The sequence below is a fragment of the Thermobia domestica genome, chromosome 9 (genome assembly GCF_964235325.1).
Source record: "Thermobia domestica chromosome 9, izTheDome1.hap1.1, whole genome shotgun sequence".
Classification (NCBI taxonomy): Eukaryota; Metazoa; Arthropoda; class Insecta; order Zygentoma; family Lepismatidae; genus Thermobia; species Thermobia domestica.
The window spans coordinates 195,855,693-195,870,592 of NC_137462.1; the positions used below are offsets into that span (position 1 = coordinate 195,855,693).

Sequence of the window (14,900 nt, forward strand, 5' to 3'; positions counted from 1 at the left end):
AAATTGCGGAACCCGAGGTTCAAAGACGCATTCACAAAATCTCTCCACTGAATTCTGGCCACAGCCAACTGAATCCAGTGCCTACTTTGTATTCCTGTTTTTGTGAGACCCATCTTAATATTGTCCTCCCATCTGCGCCTAAGTCTTCCTAATTGTCTTTTTCTGATTGGGTTTCCAGTTAGAATTTTGAAAGTGTATTTACTTCGTTCCATTCTAGTTATATGACCTGCCTACCTGACCCTCCTAGGTTTAATAACTCTAACAATGTTAGGTAGACCGTACAAATTATGTAACTCCTCGTTATGAAGTTTCTGTCATTCCCCATTTCCATCCGCCTTGGGGCCTAATATTGGCCTCAGGATTTTATTTTCAAATACTTTCAGTGTACGTTATTTCCTTAAACTAAGCGACCATGTTTCGCAACCTTATAGTAACATAACTGTAAGGTGTTATTTTATAAGTAAATGACACAAATGTAGCGTGTTGAAAGCTAGTGTTTTGTTTGGCGATCAGAAAGCTAGTGTTTTGACTTTGGCGATCAGAAAGCTAGTGTGTTCATATAGATGAAATCATAGTAACTTAATTGAAATAGTATTGCGATTGGAACTAGCGAATAATTTAGTTACTCTTAAAAGTCTCTCGTCAGCATGTTACATTTTTATACTCACGTGCGGGATCTTGCGCTGAGGACTAGGTTGTGGTGAATAGGATTCTGCAAGGAGGTAACGAAGTCTTGCCACTGCCTCTCTATAGGCAATATCCGTGTAGTCTGGCGACTTCTTTTTAAACGTGTCCATCTTTTGCAAGCCATTAGGTCTCCTGTGAAAGTATGCAGTGAAAGTACATTAATACACTTATTTTACAGTAGTGGCATTACTATATAAAATATGAGGTTTTGCAGCATTTTAGACACAATTACTATAAAAGTAAATATATTCCCTGATACAAGTTCGAAGTGCTTAAGCCGAGCATCATGCTTTAAAATATTACCAACATAATACTAATACGTAAGTGAAACGTAACCTTAATACACATTTTAGTAAGGATTGCAATCGCAGTACATTAAGATTGTCAAAAAGTAAATGCCTGTCCAAAATTGTTTTGCGAATTGCTTGAGCGATTGTCGGTTAAGAGAGAGAGAGGAAAAAAAAGAAAAATCTGCTGAAAACAGCTAAATGAAATAATGATAAATTTGTACGTACGAATCATTTGTACGCAACTCAAAATAATCATGTATTGCATTTACAAAGTAACTTCACAAGCTACATTGCTATTTGTAAAAAATACAACACCAAATGGAAAATGTCCGAACTTACAGTAATTGTATTGTAGCGTACAAATACTATCCCGAAGAGGGGAAATGGAATACACGCATTACGTGTTCGGCCAAAGTCCATCTAACAATTACGTCTACTGGTAAATAGAACTCTTGTAGGAGTAGGAATTTACCACCACATCCAATTTGTCAATACGTCCCTTTCCCCAAGCAGTGTCAAGATGTCCCAATCACACGATATCAAATCTTAGGTTTGATCACAAGCCAACAATCCAACACAATCCACGAGCTACCGAATCCAGGACGGAGCTCAAGCTCTAGCCTTGCCTACTTCATATTAAGGCAGAAGTACAAGTGCATTACTAGACCAAATTAAACATCCAATTTGTTCATTTGGGATCGGGACGAAGCCCTCTCACCAGTGACTGCTGCACCTGAGAAGTTCTAACGGCCGATGTCACATCATTCCTTCAGATAACTCTGCAGACCATATTTTAATAGAACAATACCTGAGAGCAATTTCTCAAACCTACTAGTTGATACTTTACGAACTTCAAGCTAAGAGTCTAAATTTCACAAGTTCTTGTAATTTCTGTTTCTCAAAATTTTACAAGAACTTGTGAACAGAACAGAGGTTTCACTGGTCACGTATCAAATCTACAAGTTAGATGACAAATACGTAGAAAAACAAGTACTAAATGAAATGCAGTTGGTTTGGTTATTTTCTGTGGTACTATTTAATTAACTCAAAAATAATGGCAACAGAATTGCAATTAAATATTTTGAATGTGATAAGAGAATCAAAAGATATTTAATTTGGTAGCATTTTTTATGTATAAAGTAAATGAACGAACAATAATATTGCAGGCGTCCCAGGCCCATGAAGTCATTGGAACCCACAAAGATTATTCATATATCCCGGACATACATTAGCCTAATATAAGTAACTCTACATAATAAAGATTAATATTATTATCTTGCATACGTTATATACAGTAATTTATCATAGCATGCAAATAAAGAATATATGAGGAAGTAGACGAAAGAAAGAGAAACGGTTGCTGTGTTGGCAGAATGGTAAAGGCAGTCAACTCTGAAGCGTGGGTCGTAGGTTTACATCTCATCGTCGACTATAATTTATTTTCTTGTGTTGAAAAGTCAGTGATGAAATGACACAAAATATATTAATCGTACTAGAAATCGGCAATTATGAGAAGGGTGAAAACACGTTTATATACACCGGCATGCAAACGAGGATAAAAAATGTATCATGCCCTTGTTATGGGTAATTACATAGATAGATATCGTGCAAGATGTGATACTATAGGAACAAATACAGAGAGAAGTATGTTCAATAATAAACATGCCGTAGACAACAAAATTATGGAAGCCAAGCATGTATTACACACAACATTAGCATCGGTCAGTCGAACTCCTTTGCACGCGATCAGTTGGGTACCAAACTCGTTTCTCAAACATGCTCTTCGGGTTGTTGGTAAACGGCTATCAAGCTCGTATACAAAACTGTTTCAACTAACAAATAAAAAACTGGAAGCCGACGGTCGGACATGAACACGTAACCCATGTTCGGGAGTCGACTGCCTATTTCCCCCCTCGCAATCCGTATTCATTATGCACAAATTACTTCCCACTGCGTATACAGCTCGCTGAACCCTCTGCAACGTTATACATTGTGTTCTAGATTTTCACCTTCCAGTTGCTTCATTCCCGTGTCAGTAAATTATACAATCAGTAAGACAAGAAGACATTGTCTCCGATACTGTTTATAAGGTTAACTGATAATGTATGTAAAAAAAAATTAAGGGCGAAAAAAATTAAGGAAATCACAATGCGAAAATGAGACTATGAATGTTTCGGAATTCGCATAAGCAGATGATATACGTATAGTACTGTTTAAGTTTTAAATGATGAATTAAAGAAACAAAGTTTAATCATATAAGGTAAACGCGCCTGAATTCGACATACCTGTGCTTAAATGTTGTGAAATAAGCGTAAGATGTCATCCCTGCAATCGTGCATAGAAGTGGCAACATTATGGGAGTGTCTTTTCTCGTGTCAAAAGCACGGTTACAGTAGATGAGTCATATGTATGGAGAAAGGAAGTACATTGTTGTGTGTGTGACACACTCTTCGAGAAAAAACACATAATCTTAAGAAAAACATAAGACTGCAAGTTATTTTGCTAAGATTTTTATTAAAGTTAGGTTTGATTCAAGCAAATAGTAGTACTTTAATGTTGTAAAGGAGTTTCAATCAGTGCGTTTTGTGTTCTTCTGTGAGGACAAAGGTTGTGATGTAACATTAACGGGGGGTTGTCGAAAACATGAGCCTTTATTCGTAACGTGAACCGGATTTCGACAAGGTTGTCGCATTCATGCTCAGTAGTGCAAATATAATTTTAACTGAATATCTAAACGTACAAGTATGTTCAAAGTCTTTCATAAAGCTATTTGTTGCACAATTCTCCGATACTTGTAATCTCAGATCGACATGGGATGTCGAAATCAGGTTCCAGCATGTCGAATTGAGGATCATCGAAGTAACTAATCAGTTCAGAAAATTTAAGTTGTGTTCTTTTGTCCGTCTGATTATTTCTGCATAATAATAAAACAATATTTGAAGCTGAGAAGAGATTACTATTACTAATAATGCAGACTTAATGTTTTACATGGATATAATTGAAGGTGTCGAATTCAGGTATCGCAACTGTCGAAACCAGGTGAGTGTCGAATTCGGGTTCTATTGGCGAGTTCCAGTTTCATAAAAATTTCTAACATTAACATTTGAGCCTTGAAGTGACTTTTAGTATTAGTACGGACTGTACAGTTCAAGGAAAAAAATGGGCCAACACCGACCAATATTATGACCACAATAGGCGATTGATTTTTTAAAAAGTCCTTAACCTGTCGAAATCCGGTGCGTTTACCTTATTTGGAGAAATTCAAAGTACTGTAATGACTATAGGAAAAATAAATAATGTACACTCATGTCCAAAATCTCTTCCATAGTTTTTATTTCACAAACAATGTAACATTTTATATGCCATTATTGTAATTCAACATTTTATAACATTGGCGCCTTGACCTCTTTCTCAATTACAGACTCACTTACTTAATGAATGCATTTCCAATTAGAAGAACACTTATAACCAAACTAGGTACAATCACATCATTTGTAACTTATTCAAATGTATGTTGTTCATTACGACGGCAATATTTCTATCAAAAATAGATTTAATTTTAGTAGCGCCCATCGCTTGTTACAAGTCCAACAATTTATAAAGTACAAAAATATAGGAAACCCTCTATATTTTCCCAATTTGTTCCAAATATTGTTGAGCAAAGCTACACACTTGTAGGAGATTAGTCGGCAACTTTGGTCCAAATTCGTTGAATAGGGGCGGAGATAGACGAGATAATACGAAAATTTAGCCAAAATCGCTGATAACAAAATCTTTAAATTAAATACTGTATGTGCAATTTTCCTCTGATCTGTCTCATTTCTGCTTTTCTTTTGTCCCTCATTGAAATATATTGTGGAACTATCAAGTAGAGTTACATTTCAACAGCGACAACTTATTTTTGGACAGCTGCTTTATTCGGGAGTTGTGCACATGGAAACATACACAATAAATATGCCTGTAACTTTTTACCAAATGCACGTATCTTAAAACTATTGCTACCATTGTTTTTCTGCTTAAATTCTAGCCCAAAATCATGTATCATATTGCCCTATTCCTATTTACAAAACTTGACCTGAATTCAAAATGGCGGATTTCACGATGTCTGCTGTCAAGGTTCACCTTACCGTACGACTTCCCCTTAGGTATAGTATAAACACCCAGTGTTGTTATCGACTTTTTATTATTAACAGGCCGTACACATGGGTGGTACTGAACGTATTGTGCAACTGTCGACATGGATACGTGACATTTCAATCTGCCATTTTGGTTAATTCCACTTCAAAAACGCAGCTGCTTTTTTGTGTGTGGTCTTTGTGTAGAACTTCCTTCCTCTGAGTGAAATTTTACAGTAGGTTTCGATATGAGCTCATTCATACTTCCCTTGTAGGTTTCTTAAAATTCTGAGTTTGGTAACAACGCACTCGAAGCAATAGGAAGGGAAGTCATAAGGAAGAAATAGTAGTAAATCCTTCCAAATACCTTGTCGCCTGCTGTTTAAAATATTCAGGTCCTATTCCATTACTTAGTGCAATGCCAATTTCAGAGTAAAATAGTACCTTGGCAAATGCAAAAAACTTTGTTTAGTTAAAGAAAACACACATGATTTTTAACTAAAGAAAGTCGTTAAAAAAAAAAAAAAAAAAGTAGGGTAAGGAGATCCCTCGCTATCAATACAACTGAAAGGTAGTTTCGCTGTTGTGATAGCCAAGCGTGTTTAGTCCTTTCTTTATGTTGGGATTCAACATTTTTACGAGCTCCTTCGTGGCTAAGAGGTTAGCGTACGCGCCTTTGGTGTGGGAGACCCGAGTTCGATTCCCGGCGGGAGCTCATGTGGTTCGGATTCCACGTTAATCAATAGGTCCCGTTTCATCTAGCCTAGGGCTGTTCCGATAATCGAGTAATCGATAACAATTCGATAACATTTCAAAACCGTTTCATCGATAAAGAATTTTAATTTTATCGAATTATCGAACTTTAGAGACTCCCGAAATGTTTGAAACTCCCGAAACGTAAGAAACATTAGACAACTTCGAGACACTCGAACTGTTCGAGAATCTCGAATTGTTTGAAAGCAGCAAATACAGAAATATGATCGCATTTGTCGAGTCACTTGAATATTGAAAAGTTCGGGATTATCGGAGTGTTCGAAAGAAACGATGTATTCGAGGTTATCATAGTTGTATATAATATGTATTACATATATGCAGAGTGTTCATTTTATAACTTCTCTCCTTAGCAATGTAGTGAAGGAAAAGTTTTTCCCCCACAGATCTGTACAAGGTTTAAGCAGTCTGTCAGAAGAGAGAAAGAGGAAGAGAAAACATGCATCACCCGAATGGAATTGGAATCCAAGACAACGTTAGTCTACTAATAGTCACTTTGCCGATTGCGCCAATAACGGGGCAGGCAGAAAAATAATTTTACATATGATTTCGACAAATACAACTTTGCAATAACTTATCAGATGAAAAAAGTTGTTTGACTAGTTTGGTTGCAAGAAGAAATCATTGGAGAGGTGAAAGAACCGAACTGTTCATCACTACTTTTGATAATACCCGAAACTTCGATAATACTCGAAATGTCGTACCCGAAACTTCGATAATACTCGAAATTTCGATAATACCCAAAACTTCGATAATTTCAGATACTCGAACGGTTTCGAGTAACCGATGACAACTCGATAAATTTTCACTCCCGAAGTTCGATAGGTCTTCAGCCTTATCGAACACCCCTAATCTAGCCTCGCTGCTGAAAGGGATGTTAAACTCAAAATCAACTCAACTCAAATTTTTAAAACCTAGTTCGAATCCCAAAGGGTGCTTTTACTTATTTTTTTAAAAACTTTTCCGCTGGTTTGTGATGGCATATGATAACTGAGCTTATATGGGTGAATTCACTCTCCATGTGAAAATATTCAATTCGCACACTGATTCTCCTTCATTTTTAAGTATGCGGACGTTTTACCAACCAGTGAGTTCTTCATCTTTCTAACGTTTCAGTCCGACAGTCATTGCTGAAGTCCTATTTCAGTTTAAATCAGTAGTTCGTGAACTTTGTGTTGCTATTCTTTAGTGCTTCTTAACAAGTTTTAATAGACACCATGTATTATTTAATGGTGTAATTATAAAGTTATAATCAATATTTCTGACACAAAGAATTTGTTAATTATAACTAATGTTCGCTTATTTTTAAAATTTGAACCAAACCACTACATGTTCTACAAGAGGTACACTCTTAACGCATTTGCCAAGGATGCCCGTATTCTTGATACATTAAGGACTCTGCAGGAAGATCTAATATAATAAAGAAAAGAACCTACTTGATTTCTAGGACGCCGCTAAACGAAATTGTTTGCAGTCTTTGACTATCTTTCTTGGAAGAGCTGATGTCTAATATTGAATTAGTTGAATCTGTGGAATATTGTTTTACAGGTTCTGAAAGCTTTGAATTTGACTAGGCAGAGCCATCCCGTGGGTGGATTAAGGGAACATTCGCCCCAGACCCCGCGCTTTTTGGGTAGAACGCCATAGGAAGAGAGAGCTTGTTTAAGAAAAGTAACAATTTCCTCTTTCTGATTCATTCTTATAAATAAAAATATTTAAAATGATGAAGCATCATTCTCTAAGGCACTTTTACAAGTGCTACCATTAACATCGTAAAACGTATTAATGACGCTAACAAGCTTACGTTAAAGATAATTGTGATGCATATCCAATTTAAACTTTAACACTGCGAACATCTGTTAGAAAATTCATGTGTACTAGAAATAATTTGTAAATTATTGAACTCCAAATCTGGTTGTCCTATATTCAATAAAACAACGTTGGGAATAAAAGGGTTTTTGCAAGTGGATTCACCGATAGCTTTTTATGTTAGCATTAAGACTGGAGGGATAGGTCCAATTATTATCGTATTGAACGGTACAGCGTTTGTTACTGATGTTATAGACTCTTATCCTAATATCATACAACAGCAGCTTATTGCATTCTCCTCACCATTTCTTTACAGGTGCATATAGGGAACGGTTTTTAAAGATAATAATCATAGCAATAAATACTTAAGAACATAAACAGAGCAACAACGCTTGAATGGACTGATTTCTATTCGAAGTGAAATAACGAAGAAATCCACAAATACGAATTGATGTAGGATTTGGATGAATTGCTGTACTTAAAAAGACGATGACCACGAGAAGTTCCTTTCTTTTAAGGTTAGATCATCTTGGGTTAAATAAGCAGTACAGTGTGATTATAAAAGCAGTAGTAGTGGTAATGGAAATAAATAATCGTTTTTTTAGAAATCTGCTACGTGTAAAATGAGAAATATTTTCAAGCCCTATTGGTACTAAATGAAAATTATTGTCCAGTTCATTTTTTTTTTTAAACTTTTAATGAACAAATGAATTCCGTTGCGTATTGTGAAACAACGGCACATTTTGGAACTATAGGCTTTAATCAAATCGTAAATGGTAATCTATAGCTTCCGGTTGCAATAGACGGATATGGTCAAAAATGGAACTTGCTCTTCATACGCTGAATCCATACGAGATGAATTTTCTCTATCTATTACAGTTTTTGATTCAAGAGGATCAGGATTGAAACCAGAAATTATATAGATATCTAAAGCTTTCAGTTTTTCTATAAAAATACAGGCGAAAATAGAATCTATTCCGACGATACTGAGTTCATATATCTATTTTATTTTAATTCAAATTGATCTGGTGTCATGTAAAAGGTAGTGAATGCTGTTTATCATATACAAAGTATTATAAAGGTAACCAAGAGTGTTCTGCCGCATTTTTGTGGAGGTCTGTGTTCAATTGGCCCTCACACTGTGAGTTGAATGCGAATAGAGATAAGGCGGAGGTCAGTTGTTGGTGTGGGTATATCCAACATACTACCTGGTTGTGGCAGTTCAGTTACATCAGGACTTGCGTAAGGACATGTGAACATGGGACCTCTACAGAGCGTCATAAGGACGTGTATGCTGTACGAGTTCAAACTGGGGTCAAACGCCACTGCAGCGGGGTGGAAGTTATGCCTTTGATAAGAGTGTCGTGACTACGTGGACAGTGCAGTGCTGGTTTAACAAGTTTAAGGACAGTGACGAAACACTCGAAGACGCGCCACGTGCCGGAAGACCAACACATATAAAAAATGAAGACTTTCAGGCAGCAATTGAGGCGAACAGTGGCCAGACATGCGAGGAACTGGGACTACAAATTCAGTGTGAGTGGAGAAACCATTCGGCAGAGCCTGCATCAACTTGAGAAGCACTACAAGTTGGGTCGATGGGTCCCGCATGATTTGACTCCGGGCCAGAAGGTAATGCAAGCAGATACCTGTGTTTCTTTGCTGTCTCGTCTGAGAAAGGAGCCATTTCTGGACAGGGTGTTGACCTGTGATGAGAAGAGAGTCCTGTAGGAAGCTCCACGGCGCTGTCATCATTGGTTAGCATCCCATGAACCGGTTCCAAAACAGGCGAAACCAGCACTTCACCAGAAGAAGGTCCTCCTGTGTGTTTAGTGGGTTGCTCGCGGCATCATGCATTGGGAACTGCTACCAGCTGGTCAGAGCATCAATACAACTGTGTACTGTCAGCAGTTGTGCTGTGTTCAAGAAAAACTTAAAACTCTGGAGCCAGTACTTCTGAATCGAAAAGGGGTCTTCTGTTATAGAACAACACTAAGCCTCACATGGCTAAGATGTCCGGGACACTATTCTACGCCTTAAAAGGCAAACACTATTGCATCCGCCACACTCTTCGGACATTGCACCGTCCGATTATCACCTATTCCATTCCTTGGACAATCACTTTCGAGGACGCCAATTTAAATCTTTAATAGAGGTGGGAAATGCACTTGGCCTTAAGTTTTTCGTTTCATGGCCTACCAAGTTTTACCGCGATGGAGTTCATGGTCTTACAGAACGTTGGCAGAAGGTCGTCGATCCTGACGTGGACTATTTTTGATCTTCTAGGTATGTCTTAGGTGACATATCGATGTTCGAAGGTGGTGGGTGAAAAAGCGACAGAACTTTCTTGGTTACATTTATATATTGTAATGTCATGGAGTGGATGTTATTATTACCGTCCATTTGTGTTACAGATTTAATGAAATATCATTGTAATTGATATAGATAGTTCAAGATAGCACAAGAATTATTCATGATGGATACAGAATTCTCACCTATATCATTGGTCTTACAGTTTATTTTTGCCCCAACCCCGCAAATCAAGCATGGCCCTGTGAATGGGCATGACCACGGAACAGTGGGCGAGAAACCGGGTTGTTATTGAGATATCTCTACAAGAAGGATACGACCCCCCAAATTCCACTTTGATCTATGTCAATCGTTGAGGAACTTCTACTGCTACTGTGAGAAACTGAGTTGCAGATTTCCAAACGTGTCAGACGTTCGTTGATGATGAACTTCGCCCCGGTGCCCCTTCAACAATACTGAGCCAGAAAGCAAGTTCATAGGTGTAACAACAAAATTCGAAGAAACAAAATGTTGTCTCACCAAATTCAGTACTTTCAAACCTTTACGTTACCTAGCTCAATAATAATAATAATAATAATAATAATAATAATAATAATAATAATAATAATAATAATAATAATAATAATAATAATAATAATAATAATAATAATAATAATAATAATAATGAAAATAAACTATGTTCTAGTAATGATGAAGGAGTTATTAGGGCTGACAGTGACTTCCTGAACACTAGAACTCTGGATTTATTTTCAGGTTTATGATCAATTTATGAAGTGAATTGCACTAAGGAGGAATCACATTGGGATATGTAGAAAAGGTTTTACGCCTGTGCAACTTCTTATTTCTGGATAGGTTAGAAAGTTGGTAATTACCCTCGTATATACTATAAAATTGTAGGGCAAGAATAACTGAAAATTTACAAAATATATATAAGTAAAATTACCCAGTGGGATTTGAACTAGGTTGAAAACTATTGAATCCCCACAAATTAAATAACTTAACACGCATGGCTATCGAAACAACTACAAAATCTTCTTCTAGATGAACAGCAGATGGATAAACAGCAGAATTAAAATACTTAAAAATGGGTCGTAGGGGAAGCTTGTGGAAAGAAAATCAGATATCAGACTATACGAAATACATTCAACGTTCAACTATTGCAACAAGGAACAGAGGAAAATCGACTTTAACGGTTCAGACATTATAGTTTATGTATGGAAGGCTAGATCAGAAGGATTAGGAACGAGACGACCAAAGGGAAGACAACGTAGAAATCGAATTAAAAATATGCAAGAAATTTTCCTGAGATGGGGAATGTCGGAGCGAGGCAAGACATCAACGAAAGACAGAAGAAAGTAGCCCACTCTCTGCTAAAACTAAACACCCACAGGTATATACAAGAGAATTATATTTAGTCTTCGTAAAATTGCACTATATAGGGAAGAATGGAACTGCCATGGCAACAAATAGGATGCGATAGCACACTTTTCTGTCCATTATACCATTCTACGTTCAACACCCGGCCAAATAATACTTAGGTCGAACCTTAAAAAACACTTCTTTGGGACGAAGCAACTTATCAAGCTATGGGCATTTTGTACATGAAACCAAAAGCAATTAAAAGAAATAAAATCAAGGAAAATGAAAATTATATACATTTATAAAACAACGAAATAAATAGACAAAAATTATATCATATATAGAAATGTATTTCCTCTGAAAAGTCACCGACCAATTTTGTCTGCTTTACATTTACTACAGCACATTGTAAAACTCATATCTAATTGAATTTACATGAAACGCCTCTTTTACTCCTACTTTTCATAAACTACGTATACTAACCCTCTGCAAACAAAGAACGCGACATTGAAAAAATAGTCAAACTATTAGCACTGAAGCATTAATTAGAAGTTAAAACGCATTAGTTTAAAATACCAAGGCTGCTCATAATGAACAAACGCAAACAATCAGAATAAAAGACAAAACTGCAGTGAAACGAAAACACGTGCACTGCAAATTGAAATGCACCGAACTGTTTTGAACTGAAGTAATGCGACTCGATGTTCTAGTGGCCAAGACGACGTGCGGCGCATTCTGAATATAAAGATCCTTGAAGACACCCTGACAATTTACTCTAAATATGTGACTACAGTAGGGTGACCAACCGTCCCGTAAAAACGGGAGTCCCGTTTTTTCACTACCATTCCCGGTGTCCCTGAAAATGTTCCCGGGACGCCAAAATATCCCGTATTTACGTACATTGGGTACAAAAAAACTTTCTTATCTAAAATTTCCTAATTTATGTTATTATTTTCTAAGCTATGTGATTATATTGGAATATGTCTAATTACTGAGCAGCGTCATTACGACGTTTGCGATATTGGATGTGGTGGTGGCTGCACTGTTTTCCCTCCTAGGTCTACCCCTCCAAGACTCCCACTGCGCAGACGACAGTGTAAGAAGCTTAAGTCTTACGAAAAACAAACTGTTTCTGTTTTGGGCGGTGGAAGGCTGAGGCGCTGTCATCAGTACAGTACAGTGTTTCTGTGATTTAATTAAGATGTAACATACTATCTTTTACGAAAGGTAAACAGAAGTATAGAACTATAAAAGTGAAAGTAAAAGGAAAACTAGTTGTAAGTGAAATAATGTTTAAAAGTAAGAAAAAGCAAATAAAGGGAGTTGGAATCCGATGCTCAAAGTAGTTTGTTATAAATTCTGCCGGTGACAGATTTTGTTAATTGACAGATATTGATGAATGTTTCATATATTTTTAGTAATGTTTTCAAAATTTCATTTTTTGTTAGCTGCTGATAGTTAATTCCACGACCTTTTCAATAGGTTTTAAAATGAGAAAATGTAAATTTGCCCTTTTTTGTGTGTGTGAGAGAGAGAGAAAGAGGGAGAGAGAACGGAGAGGCAAATATAGCCTATATATTTAGAGGAGCAACCTATCCAAATGTCCCGTTTTTTCTAGTTGACGATTTGGTCACCCTAGACTAGAGTGAAGGTTAGTTGACTGAAGTACATTTAGTGCTTCATTCTTATCAAGAAAGGATGAAATAAAGTATAAAGTATAGATTGGTTGACTCGTAGGCTTATATTGTAACAGAACGCAAAATCTCCAGACTTCCCAACCACTTCAACGTTTCTTTTATTGGGTTTCACGTCCCAAGGTTATCCTCTGTAAGTTAAGAAACACATGTGTAGAATATGAAAGAAATAGTGGACCTAAGACAAGGAAGGAACTCCATTGATTAGAGTTTAGCGTTCCATTTCAGTGCTAAGGTTACATGAGACGGGAACCCTTATTAAAATGAGATCGGAATTACAATTAGGATTTTGATTGAGACTATACTATCTGTACTAGGGATGGCCAATTTCGGAATTTTTACTTTCCGAAATCCGGAAAGTAAAATCGGAAAATTTCCGGAATTCGGAAAAATCGAATTTCCGAAATCGGATTTCTTTGAATTCCGGATTTTTTCGAAATTCGGAAAGTGAAAGTTCCTATTCCGGAAACTATTTTTTTAGAAATTCGGATTTCGGATAATTTTGACCATCCTTCTTCTGTACGATATTGAATCTGAAACTACGTGCACGTAAAGTACGCTTATGCCAGGGTACAAGTCAAGCATAAATCCACGGACTGCCAGCGGTAGCAAGCAAGTCTGAGGTCTTAAGAAACGTAATATCTAGTGAATAGATTTGCCTATTTGCTTGTTTGTAATATTACTATTCCTAATTAGAAATCACATTATTGTCTGTTTTGTTGGATTTTAGCATCCCCTTCAAGATCGAGCTATAGGACATATGGATCTACAGCTTAACAGGGGTTCCAAACTACATGAGCTCCCGCCTGGAATCGAATTCGGGATCTCTCTTTCCAGTTTTGCTCCACAAATGCTAGTGTACTTCTTTATGTTTTGACATAGTCCCTTATTTACACTTTCTTGTTATTTCAAAACAAAGAAAAAGAAACTTAGGAAACTTACCATTGAGTCACCGCAGAGCCGAGTGTGTTTTGTTGTTTAGTCAAAATATTATCAAATGATTATGTGCAGGTATTCATTGAAAGGAAGCTATTGCTAAGTTCGCATTATGCAATAACACTGAAATTTAAATTGTAAATTTCTTACGGAAGTGGTTATATATAGGATGCGACTATGAGCTCCCACTGGAGATTGAATCTGGGTCTTTCGCGTCGAAGACACTAAGAACATACTCATGGAGGAATTATACGTTGTGCGATTTTACGTCAAAAACTGATTTTAACTATACTATATTGGTTTAACTCTAAACCCGATATACATATTGAACTACGTCAACATCTCACGTACCTTATTTTCGAAAAGTGACAAGCCCACATAAAAATTCCTCCTTTTCAAACAAAAAATATATAGGAACACTAAAAGAGTCCTATATTATTTATCAAAGGAGGAGATAATAGACAATTTCAATAATCTGGTTGTTTTTTTGTTTTAGCATGATTAAGAGCACATCAGACGAATTTTATAGTATAGGAACAGATATTGAAAATAAGTTAGCTTCATTTCACATTTGTGAATCTACGGTACACTTCTAAACTATTAAAATTGAATATTGAAACCGGAAGTAACAAATCTACAACTTCAGACTGCAACAGAGAAACAAGTAATGTGAGAGACAGAACTTGTTCGTCTCACGTTGTTTATTGTTTGTGATGCCATCGTTTGGAATGAACTTTGGAACATAGTACTTACGTCAAGCTGGGTTTTTATCATGTTACATTGACTGAATGTCGTGTCCTAAGGAGAGTTAAAAGAGCATCTCTATCCGATGCATTGCTGACTTCGTACTTTCTTGACTGGTGAGTACCAGGGTCGATATAGGTATGTAGAGAACCAGTAGGCTCTGTAGGTCACGCTACCGTTACTGC

General features: G+C 36.6%; 1 protein-coding gene across 8 annotated transcripts in view; it reads right to left on the bottom strand.

Moving 5' to 3' along the window:
• LOC145660520 (serologically defined colon cancer antigen 8 homolog) overlaps positions 1-14,900 on the bottom strand; it is a 540,216-nt gene that overhangs the window by 88,765 nt on the left and 436,551 nt on the right. For all 8 annotated transcript variants that reach the window (XR_014126818.1, XR_014126817.1, XM_081725693.1 and 5 more), the window contains exon 2: positions 669-819. Coding sequence is in view for 6 of the 8 variants with exons in the window: in XM_081725693.1 (XP_081581819.1) it covers positions 669-819 (151 nt within the window). In the remaining 2 variants the exon portion in view is untranslated. The remainder of the gene's footprint in view (positions 1-668; positions 820-14,900) is intronic.